The 22457-nt window shown below is 40.3% G+C and overlaps 1 protein-coding gene across 1 annotated transcript in view; it reads left to right on the top strand.

Annotated features, from left to right (window-relative positions):
- Nucleotides 1-22457, top strand: part of LOC307155819 (B-cell scaffold protein with ankyrin repeats-like) — a 241732-nt gene that overhangs the window by 187169 nt on the left and 32106 nt on the right. Inside the window, exons 8-9 of the mRNA XM_079866781.1 lie at nucleotides 13210-13270; nucleotides 18110-18316. Of these exons, the coding sequence (XP_079722907.1) occupies nucleotides 13210-13270; nucleotides 18110-18316 (268 nt within the window). The remainder of the gene's footprint in view (nucleotides 1-13209; nucleotides 13271-18109; nucleotides 18317-22457) is intronic.

The following is a 22457-nucleotide window of genomic DNA, read 5'->3' as shown; positions in this document are numbered from 1 at the left end:
GCTTGTAAATTTTAAACAGAAAATTTAACAATTTTGTCAATCCAATGGATGGCTTTGCTAAGAGCAGGGAATTCGATTTTCATACTCTGAGCAGTGGTAATGGATAATCACAATGGCTATGTTTACAACTTTTGTTTCAATCGGACTGAATTCATTCCGATTGATGAATCTGAATGTAGGGTTTACATGAAAAGGACACAGTAACACAAGGGCTGGGTCTGCCTCCTCTGGGGGCAGTGCTTGCAAGTTCACCACCTGTTCCTTAATGCAACGTAACAGGGAGGAGAGTAAAGATGGAAAGCTCCTAAAGCTTAGTTCCATATAAATTCACGGATAATTTGTTGTTTTGTCGTTAGTGAAAATCAATATTGACCTTGTATTTGAAAAAGGATACTCATATAAGAAGCAGTACTAAAATTCAGAGTCAGTTCATTCACATTCGGAGATCGACTATTTTTGACTGTCAAAATGCCGGCGGACACAGCTACAGTGAGTTGTTCAAAATATTTCTTTTTAGTAAACTCTGTGTACACAAACAATGTTCTCAATGCTCGAGTTCATGTGTAGAGCCCCTGGTGATGTTGTGTCGAGCCTTCTTAGTGTTTTAAAAATAATGATTTTTGATGCTATCATAGAAGTGCCCCAAGCACTCCCATTCAAAAGGCAAAAGGCACCGAAAATACGGTCAAACTTAAAAGTGGCGTTTCCATTCTAATTATGCTTTTAAACGAAAGTTCACCTCGGGTAGATTAACAAAAAGAACCCTAGGTTGCATTTTGGCGAGAGTTACCCTTAAAGTATGGACTGTAAAACCCTGACTTTATCTCTGCTGGAGGGACAGACTCTATTGCGTTCTACGCCAGGAGGACCGTAATTGGTGTGGTGGTGTGGTGTGGTGCAATGGATAAGACACATGCCTTTGGTGTGAGAGACCCGGGTTCGAATCCACTGTGAGACACCAATGTGTCTCTGAGCAAGACACTTAACCCCTAGTTGCTCCAGAGGCGTGCGACCTCTGACATATATAGCAATTGTAAGTCGCTTTGGATAAAAGCGTCAGCTAAATGAATAAATGTAAATGTAAATGTAAAATGTAATTTTCGCATGCAGGACAGACTCAGCTATGCGAGTCTGTTTGCCAGGCATCCCGTCTTTGCTTGCCACTGAGGTAAACCTGACGCCATTGAACCTGAGGGGATGCCTGGCAAACAGAATCGCATAGCTGAGTCTGATTGTCAGAATGAGCCAACGGGACGGACTGGGAAGTGCTAGCCAGGCTCCCATGCTCCGCATGAGTGGCACCAGAGGGACAACAGACGTACCCATGGAGGGACAGCAAGGTGCACTGGGGCCTAACCCTGGAAGCATAGCATCCTGAAATAGAGGCAGTGAATGTGGTGTGACACTTACTTGGCTCTGTGGGTCCCGAGAGAAACTGGCTTGGGAGGCTTGAGGAAGCAATGCGTCCTTGACATGCAAACTCCCTGCCCGTGGTGAATGAAAAAGAGTGGCTGAGAAAGAGCAAGCAGAGTGTTGCTCACTGTCAGCACAGACCCAGTATGGTCCAGAGGTTGAGGAAACTGCTCTTTTATTGAAAAAGTGGGTACCACTGGCCCTGGGACCTGCATCAGAACAGAAATAAAACCTTCTCCAACCTGCCCTCCTCTGGGGAAGGAGTGGTGCGTTCACCATCTCCTGGTTCAGAACAGCTCCCTTCATCTCTTTGCCACCTTTATCAGGGCCGCTTAGATGTACTCTTCGAGGGAACTGCTGGGTGAAGTCCTCGACAGTGTCGCCGAAGAGGCCGGCCTGGGAGATGGGGGCGTCGAGAAAGCAAACTTTGTCGGTGTTCTTTATCAGCCAGGTCCAACCAGAGATGGCGTTCCTGGATCACCAAGGTGGACATCGTCTGGCACCATGACTTTCAACGACTGGATAGCGAGGTCGCAGTGCGCAGTTCCTGCAACAACCCCAGCTCAGAACTACCCTCGTGGAGCTCTTTTAGAGATTTTGCCTGATGGACCTGCAGGAAGGCCAAGGCATGCAGGGCAGAGGCGGACTGTCCAGGAGTACTGTAAGCCTTAGCAGCCAGTGCTGCTGCCGTCTTACATACCTTGGATGGGAGGCGTTGACGATTCCGCCAGGTGGCAACACTTTGCAGGCATAAATGCACTGCAACTGCACACTCCACCTGTGTAATGTCCACGCAACCCTTGGCGACCCCGCCATTCAAGGGTGGTGAGAGTGGAGGAGGCAACAGAGAGGCTTGGGGCAGTAAAAGGTGTCTTCCACGACTTCTGAACCTCCTCATGCACTTCCTGGAAGAAAGGCACTGGGGTGGAATACGGCTGTGAACCGCACACCGCACCCAGGAACCAATCATCCAACCACGACCCCTCTGGGCACAGTGGTCCGTGGCTCTGCTATGAGAAGGACTCATACCCCCGTATTAAAGAAGAGTCACGACTGCAGTGCCAACATGGACATGCTCTTGCAGTGAGAGCATGTACCATCAGCGAGCACTCTCGCAGCATGCTGTTTTCCCAGGCATGTGAGATAGCGATCATGGCCATCAGATGAAGTCAGTAAACGACTGTATCCAGAAAAAAACAAACAGAAAAACATCTTTAAAAAGACGCTTGCCACCCGCCTGCTCTGAACAGCAAAGCGCCAAGAGGTGAAACACTGCACTTCTCTGTGCACAGCAGGCTGGATGGGAATCCCTGCTGGATGTGCCTTCACACCAGAAGAGAGATGAACTGCTTTCAAAGCAATTCAAATTGCTATTTTTGGAGATGAACTCCTCTTTAGCAATTAATATTGCTGTGTGCTCTTTCTCTGAAGAAATGCTTTCATAGAAGGATTATTGGAATGAGCAATCGCTGTCACAATCGCTCGGCCCCGAAGCAAAATATGAATGAATTGAATGTATATGCGGGTGGGTGTTACTCAGCATGCAAATCTCACTGGTCAATGTCCATTGGCTCGTTTAGTTAGCACTTGGAGGTGATTGGGCTCCCAGATGAGACCCCATTCCTTCAGTATCGACATAACGTCGAACGTGACTGACTGAATGGGAACAGTAGGCTACTGTGCAAAAGCCTTAGGCACGTTTGTATTTTTACCAAAAAAAAAAAAAAGGTTTTAAGCCAGTTATTTAAATCTTTTGCTGTGTTGTGTCAGTAGGAAATATCAAAGCTAGCTGAAAAACTATGAACAAGTGTACCTAGGGCAAAAGCTGTTTTAAACACAAAGGGTGGTCATACCAAATATTGATTTGATTTAGTTAATAGAAGTTAATTGATAAATAAAATCTATTTTTTATAATTTACATTATTTTTGAAAGCTCTTTACTTTACAGCACTTTTACACAAGTGCCTAAAACGTTTCACAGTACTGTAGCTTTGAAGGTAGGTTTCTCCAAGTGTCTTGGAGACGTTACCACAGTTCTTATGGATTTAGTCTGAGTTTTTCTGTTTCTTCATATAATCACAGACAGACTCAATGATGGTGAGATCAGATCTCACCTAAGCTATCTTCTCTTTATTTAAGTAGTAATAATAATGTGGCAGGGAAAATTAATACAAATAAGGGTGAAGTTCAGAGGGATGCCCAATAATTGCCCACAGGAATAACATCCCAAAAACCTAATAAAAAGCTATTTATTTTCAAATTATCCATAGTTAATACTGCTGTAACAGGACTGATGTACTAAAATTGAACAAAATTAACAATTTACCGTAACCATTAGTCTGCTATTAACTTTTGAATATGTAAGCTTAGTTGTAAAAGTGGTTAAAATGTTATTGATACATTTCACATTGTTATGAAACTGTAGTTGAAAGGTATGAAGAGGCATGAGAGTAGTAGTTACTGTTTAGCTAATACTTAACTACTGCAATTAACTTGATAGTTAATAGTAGTTACTAGAATGTTAATTTTGTGTTACTCATTTGTTCACCATATTCTAAAGTGTTACCCTCTCATTCTCTCATACAGAGTGTTCTCTGTATGGGTTAATTTGTGGAGGTTATGAACTGGGGAAAAAGCAGAGAAATTGCATTAATTATTTTTTTCCATGCAAATGCTCTGTTGTTATCATGTCATATTTTCCATAGATCAAGGGCTGGTTCAAATATATCTTTGACATTCTATTTGGTAAACTTTTGTGCAAGAATTGTATAAATCATCACAAATTTCACATAAACAAACATCAGGTCAGCTCCATTACAGGGGCAAGCACTTTAAGCCCTTCAGGGTAAGCTTCACCAGTGCTGGTCAAACATTAGCCAGAAACAGACAAACAGAAACATTTTGGTTAAACAAAATCAACATTTTGAAGTTTAAGTATTCCATTGTAAGGCCCGATATATTGGTCCAATCTGCCGGTTCGCCAATACACGGGGAAGGTTATCACGTGCTCTGTCCTCACTCATGCAAAGTGTTGGTTGGTTAAATTTACAATACATTTAGTTATGTATTCTCTCGTTTATTTCATCTGACTCCATAAATGACAGGGTTTTAATGATATCTGTGGATCATTAATCATGAGTGAATGTTTGACTATTCCGTTTAACTCTTCAATGAAAATAATATCAAAGTCATTTAGAATAATCAAATGTAACAATTTATTATGTCAGGTAAATGTATCATGCCAATTTCATAATCAATTCAAAGATAATCGATACAAAACATCAAATGCTCTGGAATAGAGAGAAGATGCAAACCCAACATTAAGAAATACGTGAGGCTGAGAGATCTATATCTCTCAGCCTAACGGACCGATCTGAAATACAGAAAAGGCCCCGAACTCTCTGCTGCATCTCATTAAATAGTCAGACCTCTTTCACATGGAAACATGTGCTAACAAAAGAAATTTGCATGCAGTGGTTGCACCTTCATGGGGGTGGGTGACCATTTGCTTGAGAGACCACCTTCCTTTGTAAGTCAGTTATCCATAAACTCTTAAAACCTTATTACCTTTTATTTTATCTATCTGGATATGAGATATCTGTACCACTCACTTTGAGACATTTCAAATGACACCAAAAACATAACAGTCAATGATAAACATTCACATTAAACCATATTCTTGTGTGAGTTCTTAGTAGTTTGCGGAAGTGAGGTCGTATGGGGGAGGTCAAATGGTAATTAGCCCTTTGTCTCAGACCAGGGCCTCAACCAGTATTTTCAGTCTTACACCATTCTGCATTTGGCTTAAGATGGTCTCTTTTGACTAAAGAAAGTGTTATCTGTGCTAACTCCCTTAATACACCACATAATATAAATTGTGTTAAATTAACTTCAGTAAGCTTTCACTGACAGCTCAGTATGTGTGGGCTTTACATCAGCATGTCACATCTAGAACATTACGGGTTTTGAACAACATGATGGTGAGTAAATGATGACAGAATTTTCATTTTTGAGTGAACTACTTCTCAGAGAGAGAACAGTCTCCCTTTACATTTTAACATCCATGGTGTGTTGCATCTTTACTAATGATCCTTCATCAAACAGCCATTACTTTTTATTGCATTTTCAGTCCAACTTGAGCACAGTCATTGAATGAATGCATTATTACCAGCAGGATACTGGCATAGCACTGAGATTTGTTTGATATTTGAATGACAGCCTCACAGCATCTTCCTCAGCAATGTTTAACAGTGGGGGCTTTCAGTTAGTGTGTAATAGTCAAATCAACTTTACACATTTCCCTGATAAGACATTTAGCTTGCTTTAAAGTATATAGTTGTTGACATATATTCACAAAATAGATGAGTAACATGGTCTTATCACAATTCAGCTGTGGGCTTTTTGAAGGATTTGGATCTCAAATATGACCATTTTTGCATGCTAATAAATATTACTGTGATTTTATTGAGATACATTTCCATTCTCAGTCACTCAAACTGCATTCACAGAAAAACTTTGTGTAACTTGGTGTGATGTGATGTGATGCCACAATGAGGTCTTTAAATGTAGTTTTAGGAAGGGTGCACAATATAGGTTTCAAAATAGCAGAATCCATATTAATGTAAATATATTTATTTTGAATGGTTATTAATGACGCAGCATAATTTGTGAAATAAATGGTAAACTAAATTTGTTTTGATTTAAAAATCATATATTAAAAAGCTATAGAGGGGGCATTTTAACCCCACTCCAGCCTGAAACATGATATAGTGTTGTTAGGGTAAACTTTATGACCATTTGGCAATGTCACCATAATTGCTCATCGATTGAAGAAAAATCAAGCAAACAAAAATTTGTTTTCTACATAGAATCACACATACTCCTATATATATATATATATATATATATATATATGTATATATATATATTTATATATATACAGGTGCTGGTCATATAATTAGAATATCATCAAAAAGTTTATTTATTTCAGTTATTCTATTCAAAAAGTGAAACTTGTATATTATATAGACTCATTACATGCAAAGTGAGATATTTCAAGCCTTTATTTGTTATAATTTTGATGATTATGGCTTACAGCTTGTGAAAACCACACAATCAAAATCTCAGAAAATTAGAATATTACATGAAATCACACAGTAATTACACAGTAATCCCATGGTCATTGAACCAGGTTTTGGTTATTTTGGCAGTGTGGGCAGGTGCAAATCCTAATATTGATATGATGATATTCTAATTATATGACCAGCACCTGTATATATATTCTATTGTTGTCTCATTGTTCCCCTCTCAGTCACATTAACATGTCCTGAGGTATGGCTGGAAGGAGAAGCAGCAGGCAGAAAGGAAAAGAGCTTCTTGCCCTATGAAATGTTTTAGAGTTCTTGTAATGCCTTGTAATTCCTGTAGAATGGCAATATTGATAAAGGTTATGGCTTTGATTCCCCAAGAAAATCACTATAATTTGCTTCGGATTAAAATTTTCTTATTTGAAAATTTTCTAGAAGGTTCTTATTTGTCTTATACACACTTTGTAATTGACCCTTTGGCACTGATTGTTACGGAAGCCCTGAACCGCAAGTTGAAAAAAAAGAAAAAGAAAACTTATCTCGTTATTTTGAGATATTAAGTCGTTGTTTCGAAATATCTCGTTATTTTGACATAAGTCGTTATTTCAACATAATATCTCGTTATTTCTACATAATAAGTCGTTATTTCGTCATAAGTCGTTATTTCCACATAATATCTCGTTATTTAGACACAAGTCGTTATTTTGACATAAATATCTCATTATTTCAACATAACTCGTTATTTCGACATAATAAGGGGACATTCTAATATGCATTAAGCCACATTTAGCGTTCTTATAAGTACTTCAGTCTCAAGATTTTTTTTAGCCTACACTTTAGTCATGCACTAGATAAGATGTGTAACTTTAGGACAAGAGCAATGCCATAAACATGCATTTGAAAACATGGTTATTAAAAACTGAATCAAATCATTTCCAAATATAGTTTCAATAAGCAACATGGTGATTTAACCCACAGCTTGGTCTTTTTTATTGCTTGTCTGTCAGTCAGTTTGTTGACATGTCAGATTATTTCTCTGACAACAGAAAAATATTTGAATTATTCATCACAACAAGAGAGCACTTGTGGATAAATGATAATGTTACACTCATGCCCAACATCAAAGCAGCTGTATTTCACAACCCCTCAACTTGTGATGTGTAATTAGCTTGTCTTGTCTATCTGTTAATTCTCCTTTTCTACTCTAATGAATATATTCATAACACTGAATGCATAATGTGCATAATCAATATTGAAGGGAAAGAAGTGGAGGCTGTTATCACAAGTGAATAGTAGCAGGTTGCTAAGGAACAGAACACAGAGAGTGGCAGAAAGAAAGAAGTGTGCATTACACTTAAGTTAACACTTTGTAGTGTGCCTACTTATCATTTTGTATTTATTGTTTGAACTGTTTAAAATTGGTTGAACTGACCAACTTTACAGTCTGCCAGTAAACGACATATTATCTTGTCTGTTCTAATACTGTGATGCAGAGTCAGAGACGTCAAAATCAAAAACAGAAGAAAAACGCTTGGTAATGTTAGCCGGGGCAGAACAAGACTTCGCAATGTGTGAGAGTCAGAAGGCAGTTCATATAGAGGGGAGAAGTGGGAACACCTGTGGAGGTGATTAGACCTAGGTACGGGGCTTATGGGAAATGAAGATCAATACTCCGGTGAAGGTGTTCTTTGATGAGTGGAGAGAGCCACAGAGGTGCAATCTATGACAGAGCCCCCCTCCTGCGAACGGCTCCTGAAGCGAGGACCAGTGCCACGCCGAGGTCTTCCACGGGGTCTGGGGGCAGGTCTTGTAGGGTGGTTTTGATGAAACTCGGTGGTAAGTGCGGGATCCAGTATGTCCAGTGATCTCACCCAGGATCTTTCCTCTGGACCATACCCCTCACAATCGATCAAGTACTGTAACTCCCTGCCTCGGCATCTTGAATCGAGAATCTCCTTTACTTGGTAAGCCTCCTCGCCCTCGATGATAATTGGAGGGGAGCTCTCCTCCGCAGCCTCATCCTGGTCCCTCTCTCCACTCGGAACACCGGCAGGTTTGAGCAATGAAACATGAAAAGTGGGAGATATGCGATAAATGGATGGCAATGCTAGACGGTATGAAACTGGTGTTATTTGTCTAAGAATCTTAAATGGACCCACGTACCTAGGACATAGCTTCTTGCTGGGAAGTCGAAGATGGAGGTCCCTGGATGACAGCCACACCCACTGTCCCGGAACGTACTCAGGTCCCCTTCTCCGGTGACGATCAGCCTGTTCTCTGACTCTGCGAACCGCTCGTTGAAGGTGTACGTGAACATTATTCCAGGTTTCTTCACTTCTCTGTAGCCAAGCATTAACGGCCGGGAGATCGGTGGGTTCCCCGGACCAGGGAAACAGAGGGGGTTGATAACCTAGCACACATTGGAAGGGGGTGAGTCCAGTAGAGGGTTTGCGCAATGAATTCTGGGCGTACTCGGCCCACATGAGGAAACAGCTCCAATCCTGCTGGTTCTGATGACAGTAGGTACGTAGAAAGCGTGTAAGCTCCTGATTTAACCTATCTACTTGACCGTTGGACTGTGGATGATAGCCGGAGGTTAAACTGACATTAATGTTGAGTTGACCACATAACGCCTGCCAAACACGAGAGGTGAATTGGGGACCCCTATCTGATACTATATCCTCAGGTAATCTGTACAGTCTGAAGACTTGTTGTACCAAAGCCTCTGCTGTTTGCAAAGCTGTGGGTAGTTTGGCCAAAGGAATGAATCTGCAGGCCTTCGAGAATCGATCAACCACGGTCAGAATGGTCATGTAGTTCTGGGAGGGAGGTAGATCGGTTATAAAGTCAATAGCAATGTGAGACCATGAACGTCGTGGCACAGGTAGTGGTTGAAGTAATCCGGCCGGTCTCTGATGGGATGATTTGACAATGTTGCAAGTGGTGCACTGATGCACGAAGGTGATCACATCGGCTTGAAGTGTCGGCCACCAGAAACGATTCGTCATCAGATGAGTAGTAGCTGTGATCCCAGGATGTCCAGCGCTGGGAGTATTATGCACCCATTATAACACTCGTGTGCGGAGACAGGTAGGCACGTAGGTACGATCCGGAGGGCATTCAGGCGGTGATTGTTCCTCAATCTGTGCGGATGAAATCTCTGTCATTATGTCCCACTGGACCGGGGCGAGAATAAGTGTCGTCGGAAGTATGGGATCAGATGTAGGAGGATTAGAGGAGCTGACAAACTGATGAGACAGAGCGTCGGCCTTGCCATTCTTTGAACCTGGGCGATATGTTACCTTGAAATTGAATCTGGTGAAGAAGAGGGACCACCTGGCCTGTCTGGGGTTCAGTCTTTTGGCAGCCTTAATGTACTCTAAATTACGGTGGTCACTTAGTACCGTAAAGGGCAGATGAGCTCCCTCCAACCAATGCCGCCATTCTTCAAATGCTGCCTTCATCGCCAGAAGTTCCCTGTCACCCACATCGTAGTTTCGTTCTGCTGGAGTAAGTTTGCGGGAATGGTAGGCACAGGGGAATAGTTTCGCTGGATCTCCATGCCGTTGTGACAGTATGGCCCCGATTCCTGTATTAGACGCATCCACCTCCACAATAAACTCCCGCTCGGGATCTGGATGGTGCAGAATGGGAGCTGTAGTGAACTTCTCTTTGAGCTGTTGTAATGCTGCAATACTCTTGGATGACCACTTTAACCGATGTCCTCCGCTCTGAAGTAGGGATGTGAGGGGTGCTGCCGTGATGCTGAAGTTTCTAATGAACCGTCGATAGAAGTTGGCAAAGCCCAGTAAACGTTGTAATTCTTTCACATTGGTGGGCTGTGGCCAATTTACAACTGCTCGTACCTTGCCGTTATCCATGGTCACCCCCTCAGCACTGATGATGTAACCCAAGAAGCCGATTTGTGTCTGATGAAAGTCACATTTCTGTAGTTTGGCGTACAGTTGGTTCTCAATGAGACGTTGAAGCACTGCTCTTACATTTTTCAAGTGATCCTCAAAAGTCTCAGAATAGATAAGAATATCATCGATGTAGACAATGAGGTTCTGATTGAGCATGTCTCGGAAGACCTTGTTGACAAAGGCCTGGAATACGGAAGGACTGTTGGCGAGCCCGAACGGCATCACGTGATATTCATAGTGCCCAGTATTAGTTGAGAAAGCTGTTTTCCACTCGTCTCCCTCTCTGATCCGAATGAGATTATAGGCGTTTCGCAAATCCAACTTTGTGAAGTACCTCGCGGTATGGAGCTGTTCGAGGGCAGCTGGAACTAAAGGCAAAGGATAGCGAAATTTTACCGTGATTTCGTTGAGACTGCGATAATCGATACAAAGACGCAGCCCTCCATCCTTTTTCTTCATGAAGAAGAATCCGGCTGAAGCGGGGGAAGTGGATGGTTTTATGAAACCCCTAGAAAGCTGTTCCTCTATGTAAGTTCTCATGGCTTCGGATTCGGGCTGCAAGAGAGGAAAAATTCTTCCTCGTGTGGGAATGGCTCCTGGGATGAGATCAATAGCACAGTCACTGGATCGGTGAGGAGGAAGTTGAGTGGCTCGGCTCTCGCTGAAGGCTAGAGAGAGATCGTGATGCTGAACAGGAATCTTCTGAAGATCGGGATTCTCAGAGTTGGTGGTAATGGGAGTGATCTTGGTGAGAGAGTGCAGACATTCTTCTTGACAGGCTTTAGACCATTGGGTTATCTGCTTTTCGGTCCATGAAATTGTGGGATTGTGCTTTTCCAGCCAGGGTAGACCGAGAATGATGGGGTGTCGTGGGGATTCAATGGTGAATAGTTGAATGAGTTCAGCGTGAAGAGTGCTTGTACATAAGGTGATTTCTTGAGAGATGTATTGGATCTTGCCTGTACCCAAAGGGCGTCCGTCAAATGCTGCCACTGCCACCCGGGATTTACATGGAAGAAGAGAAAGGTGATGAGTTTTAGCGAAAGACAGATCAATGAAATTTCCTGTGGCTCCAGAGTCTATTAAAGCGGTAGTATTAACTATTTCATTACCAAAATGCAGAGTGACAGCTAGTTCAAAGGATCTTGAAGAGCAGAGATGGGAACTCACCGCAGTCGAATCTCGGGAGATTGGCCGATTAAGACAGGTCGCCCTCATGTGGCCGAATTGTCCACAGTACAAGCATAAATGATTGCGTAATCTTCTCTCTCTCTCCTCGGGCGTTTGGCGAGTGTAGCCGATCTGCATGGGTTCGGATTCTTGACTGGCGGAGGGATATTCAGTGACTCGGTGCATCTGCGGGACACTCCGAGCTTGCATCAGATTGTCAAGACGAATGGCCAGATCCATGAGCTGATTGAGTGATTTCCCCTCACCCCGACATGCCAATTCCCCTTGCAGATTAGTATTGAGACCCTTGCGATAAAGTAACTTCAACGGATCATCTTTCCAACCAGTTTTTGCAGCTAGATTGCGGAAAGAGAGGGTGTAATCTGCAGCCGAAGATCCGCCCTGATGTAGAGAAAGTAGAAGCTCACCCGGTTCCTTTCCACCGGCGGGATGTTCGAACACCTCTCTAAACTGATGAAGGAAACTGTTATATGAGGGAAATAATAGTTGACCACCATGCCATAGCGCCGTCGCCCACTCCAGGGCCCTTCCGGTTAGCAGTGAGCAGATGAATGATACTCGACTGTCGTCAGTATGGTAAAACTGTGGTTGCTGATTGATAAATATTGAGCATTGCAACAGAAATCCTTTACACTTTGCAGAGGATCCATCATATTTATCAGGGAGGGATAGACGAGGATTGCTGGATGGAGTACTCACACTCTGGGTTGGCTGATCCGGAGCTGCCGCAGTAGGAGCTGATGCGGCGGCTTGTGTGGTGAGTTCCTGCATGGATCTCACAAGCTCCTCGGTAAGCGCAGTCAACTTGACGAGTTGTTGATGGTGGGCAGCCAGCACAGACGCTTGAGATGTAACTTCAGTGGTTAGACGATACATTGCTGCTGGATCCTGTGGTGGCGAAGTCTTCTGTGATGCAGAGTCAGAGACATTCGGATCCATTTGCAGTATGTTTATTAAGAATAGTCAAACAGGCAGTAATCAGAGAACAGCGTAGACAATGTCGAAGGAAATCCAAGATCATAAATGATACCAGGCAGAGGTCAGGGCAGGCAGCAATATCCAGAATCAAAACGATAACAGGCAAAGGTCAGGGCAGGCAGCAGACGAAGAAACGGGAATCAGTAAACAGTCACAGGTCAGTACACGGGGAATCAAAAACAGAAGAAAAACGCTTGGTAATGTTAGCCGGGGCAGAACAAGATTTCGCAATGTGTGAGAGTCAGAAGACAGTTTATATAGAGGGGAGAAGTGGGAACACCTGTGCAGGTGATTAGACCTAGGTACGGGGCTTATGGGAAATGAAGCTCAATACTCCGGTGAAGGTGTTCTTTGATGAGCGGAGAGAGCCACAGAGGTGCGATCTATGACAAATACTGTCATATTCAAGCAGTTCTGAATCATTATAGAAGACCTGATCTATAGTACATCAGCAGTTTAACCAAACATTTTTCTTTTTTCTAAAGCACTTGAAAAAATGTATGTTACTTTGATGTTTGTACATTTAACAAGGATTGTGTTGATCTTTTTGGTCAAATATATGCTATTTTAAAATGTTGTCATTTGTTATTCATGTGTCATTAACAATGTTCTCATAGGTTTTTGATGACAATGATGGCAACACTGACACCGGTGTATATGAGTTGATGGGCAGAGCAGGTATGTAAGTGAAAATATGAATATTTTGTATATTTAATCAATATCATGAGCAAGAATGCTATACTTTTGAATATCAGCTGATACTCAGACCAGTAGCAAGTGTAACATTGCTTATACAATTCCATAAATAAAAAGTTACAGTTGTTCTTAATTGCTTTGGCTAATTTTTTAAAGGTCCTGTTCTTCGTGATCCCATGCTTCAAACTTTAGTTAGTGTGTAATGTTGCTGTTAGAGCATAAATAATATCTGTAAAATTATAAAGCTCAAAGTTCAATGCCAAGCGAGATATTTTATTTAACAGAAGTCGCCTACAGCGAACGGCCCGTTTGGACTACACCCCTCTACTTCCTTCTTTAATGACGTCACTAGAACAGTTTTTTGACTAACCTCCGCCCACAGAAATGCTCCCTCATCTCTACTGAAATTCGTTTATGTACTTGCGCACTTCTTATAACTTACTGTGTTTACTCAGTTCTTACGGTGATTTTCTGAAGTAAAACGGACGCTTCATCTTTTGTGTGATGTACAATGAACTTTATTAAACTCATCAGTATATGTTTGATCATCATTCAGACAGCAGACTTGTAGGCTATTAATAAATAATGGATACATACAGTACAAGCAGATGACAAATACGTTATAATAACCGTAATTAAACTACTAAACTATACCTGTTTCATCTCTATACAGCACTCTGACTCTGTAGGCATTATTGTCCGACTCGAAATGAACACCGTTACTGAGAGTTTCTGATATTATCATCATTCCGTGAGATGAAATTGTCCTAAAAGACTGAGCGCGAGCTCGTGAGGCTCCGCCCCCTGTGTCGTGCAGCAGAAGCTTATTTGCATTTAAAGGGCACACACTAAAACAGCTCGTTTTTCTGAGCCCCAAAAAATGACAATTTAAACATGCTGTAAAAAATGATCTGTTGGGTATTTTGAGCTGAAACTTCACACACACACTCTGGAGACATCAAAGACTTATTTTACATCTTGTGAAAAGGGGCATAATATGGGACCTTTAAACAGTCTTAAAGGGGTGGTATAATGCCCTTTTCACAAGATGTAAAATATATCTATGATGTCCCCAGAGTGTGTGTGTGAAGTTTTAGCGCAAAATACCCCACAGATATTTTTATATAGCAAGTTAAAGTTGTCACTTTTTGAGTGTTTGCAAAAACGCACCGTTTTGTGCCTGGCCCTTTAAATGCAAATGAGCTGCTGCAGAGGGCGGGGTTTCAAGAGCTTGTGTCTGTTAGCAGCTGCTATTACCTCACGCAGACACACTAAAATGACAGAAACTGTTCTGCCTTTAATGTTAAACGGAGTCAGATAAGGATGGAGAGACTCAAGAAGAAGTGACAACATGTAGAATGCAACAGGACGTCTCTGAATGGTTAGTTGATGATGTTTTTTTTTTTTTAATTTTTTTTTTTTTTTTAATTTATGTTGCTGATGTGGAGTTAACTATCTTCAATTAGGATATACTGTCATGATAAATCTATAAATTGCTCATATATGAACTGTTGTGAGATGCACACAGAGTGACTTTCTATTACATGTGAAAAGATGGATGCTAAAGTTTGAGCTGACTCACAAATGTACTCTTACAACAACTTTTCCTCTTCTCAACATGGACTGCGTGTTCCCGTGGGTGGGGTTTATGCAAATTCTAGGGTTAGTGATGTCACTAACCCGAGAGGAATGTCGTGTAGTCCCAACCAGCCGTTTGTTGTAGTCCTTTTCTTTAAAAGCAAATATCTTCCTTTGCTTAGAACTTTGAGCGTTGTAACTTTGCAGATCTTGTTTATGTTCAAACAGCAACATTACACACTAACTAAAGTTAGAAAAGTGAAATCACACTCAACCACCCCTTTAACATTCTCAATGGAAGTAAAACAATGACAAATGTATTTGAAACAAAAAAAAAACTTGTTGAATACTCCAGGATTCCCCAACAACTCTTAATGTGAAAAATGCTTAATGTGGCATAATGGACTAATACAAGACCAAACTCAGTATAAACATTATTAATGGTGCATACTATATTCAGGTAAGCAGATCCACTCAGAATATGAACTTAACATGCAAGGTTTCAAGTTTCCCTCCTATATAAACCTGTTGTAAAGAAAACGCTTAACGTGTCTTATTAGACATATACAGTAATAAAGATCAAATTCAGTATAAACTTTATCTACAATATACACACTATATACTATATACAACAAGCAGATGAGCACAGAAATTGCTTTGCCGTAGAAAATCATTAAATCTTAAATAAAAAAAAAAACGCTTAACTTGGCTTTATGCATATAGGCTATAAAAAGACCAAACTCGCTATATTGGTGATGCAAGCAGCTGCACGCTAGGCATTTTCTTTATAATGGATTTCTATGGGATGAAAACGGTAAACGTGAAACTTTGCACATTGCATTTATATTCTGGGCTCATCTGCTTAACTGTACATAGTATATTATGCCGAATTTGGTCTTTTATCATCACAGTAAACCACATTAAGCGTTTTCTTTATGGGACAATGCTTAGTTCAATGTTAACAATTTTAGGGACCGTCTTTAAAGTTAAATACGACATTGGTATGCACGTTTCTAACTTCCGTTGCATTTTGAAGAGAATGACTTACAGTCATAAAACCAACTGTAAAGTGTTTATGTAGGAGTCAGGCGTGATGCACACCTTTTAGACTTTTTATATTTAATAAAATAAACTGTCAAATATTGTGTAAATATTGCTATTTTTTCACTACCGCATGAGCTCATATTTATATTAATAAATATCAACCAACTTTTATGCCAGTATTTCAACGCTTAGCTTGAAACTTTGCGTTATGTTAAAATTCTGAGTCCATCTGTTTGCCTGTGTATAGTATAGCTTACATACCCAATAAGTTAAGCATTTGTGGAATTCTGGAGTATGACGTATAAGGGCAACCCCAGTCGTATTACAGCATGCACAGGGAAAGTTATATTACATTTATAAACATTATATTAAACGTAAACACATATTGTGTCTTTATCAGCTTTTCTGCATATATACTGGCCCTGATAATCATCACATACACTTACCACTTTCTCCATTTCTGTAAATCCGTTTTTAAATAACTGTTTCTCTGGTTTTAGTTAACAAACGCTTGCACCACCTGCTGGTGAGCAAACAAACAGCACATAGAGATTATGCATCGGTACTCTTCTGCTTTTCCTGCAGTTCCCGGATGTGCAATGTTGAATTTTCTGTTGAATTTGAACCACTGAATTTGTGGAAGCTAATTTTTAAAGCGAAATAAAATGGACTGAAAATTTCTCGTCAAATAAGTTGTATTTTTAAACAGACTGAATACTTTAAAAACTAAAAATATTTTAAAAAGGTGAATATGGATTATTGAATTTTTAATACTGAAAATGTGTCTGAAACAGGGGCGTAGGAATGACTTTGACATTGGGGGGGGGGGGGGGGGTTGTTATTAGTAACATACAGCATGGTGACGTGGTACAACGTGTATGGAATCAAAAATTTTACTTTTGCTAAGGTTAACACAGAGAAATCGATTGCCAGCTATATCTATAGCTATGTGGCTAGCTATCTAACGTAACGTTAGTTAGCACCTCTCACAAAGCATAACACACGTGCAAAAATTCCATTGTTGATTTAATTGTCATATGCCTCGTATCCATAATTCAATTTTAAAAAGCTTGCTAATTTCATCCGCTTGACTGAGACTGATTTACCTCATACAAAGTCGAGTCTTGTTTCCAGTTCAAAGCTGGTGCGCACCGGTAACGTATTTTTATGTTCCTATTGTAATGTTAACTTCAATCAGATGCTCCAGCTATAGATGAAAAGTTAAGAATATGAAGCTGGTGATTATTCAAACATACTGTAGCATGAAATGGGAAGGTTTGACCTATCACTCTGGGTTTGATCTGCTGGAAAAACCGGATATCTTCTTTGTCGCGCTTTCAAAATAAAAGTTCCAAATGTACAGTTTTTGTCCCTGCGGTATAGGCTAATTTTTGGGTGGGACACATGCAGCATTTTCCAATATTGAGGGGGACACGTCCCCCCCGTCCCCCCCTGGTTCCTACGCCAATGGTCTGAAATGTTTTGAAATTAAATATTTAAAGTTTAAATATACGACCATGTTGAATTTCATCCTATAAAAATGCAAGCCCTAAAAAATACAATGCATTAAAATTACTCTTTTATGCCAAAAAACATGCAACATACAAGGAACTAATAGTTAAAAACAAGAAATCTATTGTTTTGAGAAAATTTCATTTGAGAATTGAGTCAAAGCAATTGTGAAACACAGTAATTTCTTAACTTTTTAGACACAATATTCCCAGTTACTTTGTTTATTTTTCCTTTGTCAGTGAAAATAGTTACTAAAGAACCCACAGCAAAATTAACCGCTGCTCCTCTGAGCAACACACAGTGGTGTTTCACCATGAATGAGTGTTTTTTTTTAACAAATCGAATGAGTGAATGATTCAATGGCTCACTCATTAAGACAGTCATTTGAGTATTTCTCGATTAGATGGCTGCATACCTCAGTTCCAACATCATCAAGCATCTTAGAAGGATGTCTCAATTTGTAGTATACTTGAAAGGAAGCCAGCGTCAGCACAGAGCTTGCCCAAGTTCATTATGAAATTCAAAACATTTTTATTTTGCTGTGCTGTAAATTAATCATAATGCAAAACTGCCCAAGTTGTACATCTCTGGAAGACAACAGAGGATTGTCATTCACTGTATCATATTAATAAAAGTAAGATCATATAAATACAGACAATAAATTTACCCCTGCTGTTCTTTACACAGATAATCTTCGGGTGGGTGATCCTAATGAGGAACACCAACACAATGAAGATGAGAATGTCTATACTCCTCTGGGTAGAAATGAGGAAGAGTATGACACCATCCTTACATCCAGCAGGCCTGTGGTAATAGTGAACCGCCCCCCTGCACCGACCCCACGGCCTGATTCACTTCCCACCCCGGAGGACAAGACTCCTTTCATTGCACAAGGTTTGAATTTTCTATTTTAATTAAGATCAAGAAATGATTATTATTATTTATGCAGAGTTTGTTTTTGTCATTGGCCAATTGAGGACCTTTAATGGATTGGTGACACTGACTGCAAATTCACTTATTCAATATCTGTTGTGACATCAAAACATATAAAAAAATTATTCCAAGAGCTGATGCTTGTCTAAATGATTCCTTCAATTTTGCCTATTACAATGGATGGTGCCGCTGTGCTGGCCCAGTTCAGTCAGTTCTCAGTGATTATAAATACTTAATATTTCAGACTGTTATTTCCCCTATAATCCTTTAATAGACTGGGAGAAAAGAGACCTTAATATGGACCGTTCATCACAGGCAGCATTCTAAAATGTTCAATTTCAGTTTCATTAATAATAATTTAGATGAAGGTGCCAAGTGACTTGTATTGTTAGAGCTTTATAAATAATTTACACAGTTCTTGAGCTGTATTCATAAAGCATAAAAGAAGCAGTACTCTTCCTAGATCACAATCATTTTATCTTTTTGTGACCGAAAGATCTCATGAACAACAGTATTCAACCCTTTTAGACATTCCTTGCAAATTCAGAGCATGATTCCAGATAGAACTTTTGTCTTATTTTTGTGAAACAATAAAACACACAATTCCTGCATCACCTTTGACCAGCACTCACAGAGGAACAATTGCTTAGCAACTAAAAGTTACAACACATCAAGTGTCCACAGCCATGTCTCAAGCTAATCGCCACTGTTTCTTTGGAGGCATACAGCATTTTTAATAGCCTTATATTTATCACTATTCTCATATTTAACAATAGAGTCTGAGCAGCAAAGCCTAGTGTTTGTGAGTATGAGCCAGTTTTTTTCAGGACCACTATCATCAAATACGATTGACAGTTAGCATACAGTTTGGATTGGCGGTATGGTTCTGTTCTGGGAAAGAACTCCCTGCGGATCCATGCAGCCTAGCATGGATAAGAGCAGGGCAAGCAGCAATAACCCCTCTTTGGATAAACAGAACAGAACCAACATGAATGTGTTGCAGATATCATTAATTAATTTTATTGTACAACATAATTAGAGAATGTTAGTCTGATTCGGGGGAATTAGAATGCCAAATCCTGACTGACGAGAGGAGGAGCTGGGGATGGAGGAGGGAATTGGTACCTGAGAAATACGATAGCTGTTGATAATACTGAAGGAGCTTATATGAATACAGTGATAGGCATCGTATTCCTATAGGTAGACATGGATCAGCTGAGAGTCAGCTGATGCGAGCTTGACTAACTTTTTTTTTTTTTTTTTTTATCTTCATTTATATAGCGCTTTTAACAATGTAGATTGTTTCAAAGCAGCTTTACAGAGATAAGCGTATAATTTAAGGTAACAGAGATTGTTTTGGCTTTATAGCAGAGTTAAGTTATTTTCCATCTAAAGTTAGTTTTGATTGATTTGCTTCCGTCGCAACGATCATTTGTTATTAAATTAGGGGCCGCTAAGACGACACCATTCCCTCTACACAGACTTTAAACGCGAACCTGTGAGAAACACTGATGGCGTTCACATGCGCATTTAGAATGGGTTCTATAGTTATGTGCGTTTGAATATACGCAGGTTTGGAATTCCCTACAAGCCAAGCCTAAACAAAGTACTTGTCTTTCCTTATAAATTTTGATAAACAATTTCATTTTATTTTGTTGCTTTGGGGCAGGAACGCGAAACGAATTTTCCCGACAACGCCTTATCTGTATAGTGGTAGAGGGATCCTCCATAGGGAGAGACTAGTTGGCACTTCAGCACTGCGTTGTCATCGGTCCAGGCGAAGGTCCTTCGTCAGATCTGGATACGGCCTGGATCCGGCAGGCTGCAGGAAAACTTTGGGATAAACACAGACACTAAAATTAGCTTAGATGCCATTCTTCTCATGATGTAACGAGTACATCAGGATTTATGGGAAGTGTTCCCGGTTCCGGCTGACCTAATCTATGCAGCCTAACATTAAATTATAGAAGTCTATAATGTATTATGTGAATGCTAGGTCAAAGAGATGTGTCTTTAATCTGGCTTTGAACTGACAGAGTGTGTCTGCTTCCCGGACAATGGTAGGAAGACTGTTCCAGAGCTTTGGTGCTAAATAAGAAAAGGATCTACCGCCAGCAGTCGATTTTGATATTCTAGGTATTAGTAACTGGCCGGAATTTTGAGATCGCAATAGACGTGACGGACTATAATGCGTTAAGAGCTCGCTCAAGTACTGCGGAGCTAAACCATTTAGTGCTTTGTAAGTAATCAGCAATATTTTAAAATTTATGCGATGTTTAATAGGGAGCCAATGCAGTTTTGACAGAACTGGGCTAATATGGTCATACTTCCTGGTTCTGGTAAGAACTCGAGCTGCTGCGTTTTGAACCAGCTGTAGTTTGTTTATTAAGCGTGCAGGGCAACCACCCAGTAGAGCATTACAATAATCTAGCCTTGAGGTCATGAACGCATGAACTAATTGTTCCGCATTTGTCAATGAGAGCATATGGCTTAATTTAGATATATTTTTAAGATGGAAAAATGCAGTTTTACAGATACTAGACACGTGACTTTCAAATGAAAGATTGGTATCAAAGAGCACACCCAGGTTCCTAACCGACGACGAAGACTTAACAGAGCAGCCATCGAGTGCTAGACAGTATTCTAGGTTATTACGTGAGGACGTTTTTTGTCCAATAATTAGAAACTCTGTTTTTTCAGAATTTAGAAGTAGGAAATTACGAGTCATCCAATTTTTTATATCCGCTATGCATTCCGTTAATTTTGTGAATTGATAAATTCCGTTAGGTTTTGAAGAAATATACAGCTGAGTATCGTCAGCATAACAGTGAAAGCTAATTCCATGTTTCCTAATGATATCTCCTAATGGTAGCATGTACAGAGTGAACAGCAGAGGTCCTAGTACTGAGCCTTGTGGTACGCCATACTGAACTTGTGATCGATGAGACATCTCATCATTTACTGCTACAAACTGATAACGGTCAGATAAGTATGATTTAAACCATGCTAGTGCATTTCCCGTAATGCCAACATAATGTTCTAATCTATTTAAAAGAACGTTGTGGTCAATGGTGTCAAATGCAGCACTAAGATCGAGTAACACTAATAGCGAGGTACAACCACGATCGGATGATAAGAGCAAATCATTTGTGACTCTAACGAGAGCTGTCTCGGTACTATGGTATGGTCTAAATCCGGACTGGAAATCCTTGCAGATATCATTTCTTTCAAGAAAGGAACACAGTTGTGAGGATACTGCCTTTTCTAATATCTTTGACAGAAAAGGTAGATTCGAGATCGGCCTGTAATTGACTAATTCTGTAGGATCAAGTTGCGGTTTTTTAACAAGCGGTTTAATCATAACCAGCTTAAAGTTTTTTGGTACGTATCCTAGAGACAAAGATGAATTAATGACATTAAGAAGAGGATCTATGACCTCTGGAAGCATCTCTTTCAGTAGCTTAGTTGGTATAGGGTCTAACATACATGTTGTCGATTTAGATGATTTAATGAGTTTAGTAAATTCTTCCTCTCCTATAGCAACGAATGAATCAAATTTTTCCTCAGGGAGACTACAATGCACTGCCTGATGCGATACTGTAGTAGACGGTTGCATAGTTATAATTTTGTCCCTGATATTATCGATCTTATAAGTGAAGAAGTTCATAAAATCATTACTGCTGTGTTGCTTGGAAACTTCTGGGCTTGAAGCTTTATTTTTCGTTAGTTTAGCCACCGTTTCAAATAAATACCTAGGATTATGTTTATTTTCTTCTAATAGGGTTGAAAAATAAGCAGATCTAGCAGCTTTTAAAGCCTCTCTGTAAGTAATTGAGCTCTCCTTCCATGAAATGCGAAATACCTCTAGTTTTGTTTTCTTCCAGTTGCGCTCCATTTTTCTGGCTGCTCTCTTAAGGGCCCGAGTGTGCTCGTTGTACCACGGCGTTGGACTATTTTCTTTAATCTTCTTTAAGCGCAACGGAGCAACTGTGTCTAAAGTGCTGGAAAAGAGAGAGTTAAACGTTTCTGTTGTAATATCTAGTTCTTCTAAGCTATCCGGGATGCTGAGATGATGAAACTGATCAGGAAGATTATTAATAAA

Source organism: Squalius cephalus, assembly GCF_949319135.1.
Source record: "Squalius cephalus genome assembly, chromosome: 3".
In the NCBI taxonomy this organism is placed as follows: domain Eukaryota; kingdom Metazoa; phylum Chordata; class Actinopteri; order Cypriniformes; family Leuciscidae; genus Squalius; species Squalius cephalus.
The sequence above is the reverse complement of the archived record's forward strand: the minus strand, read 5'-3'. Positions and strand labels throughout refer to the sequence as shown.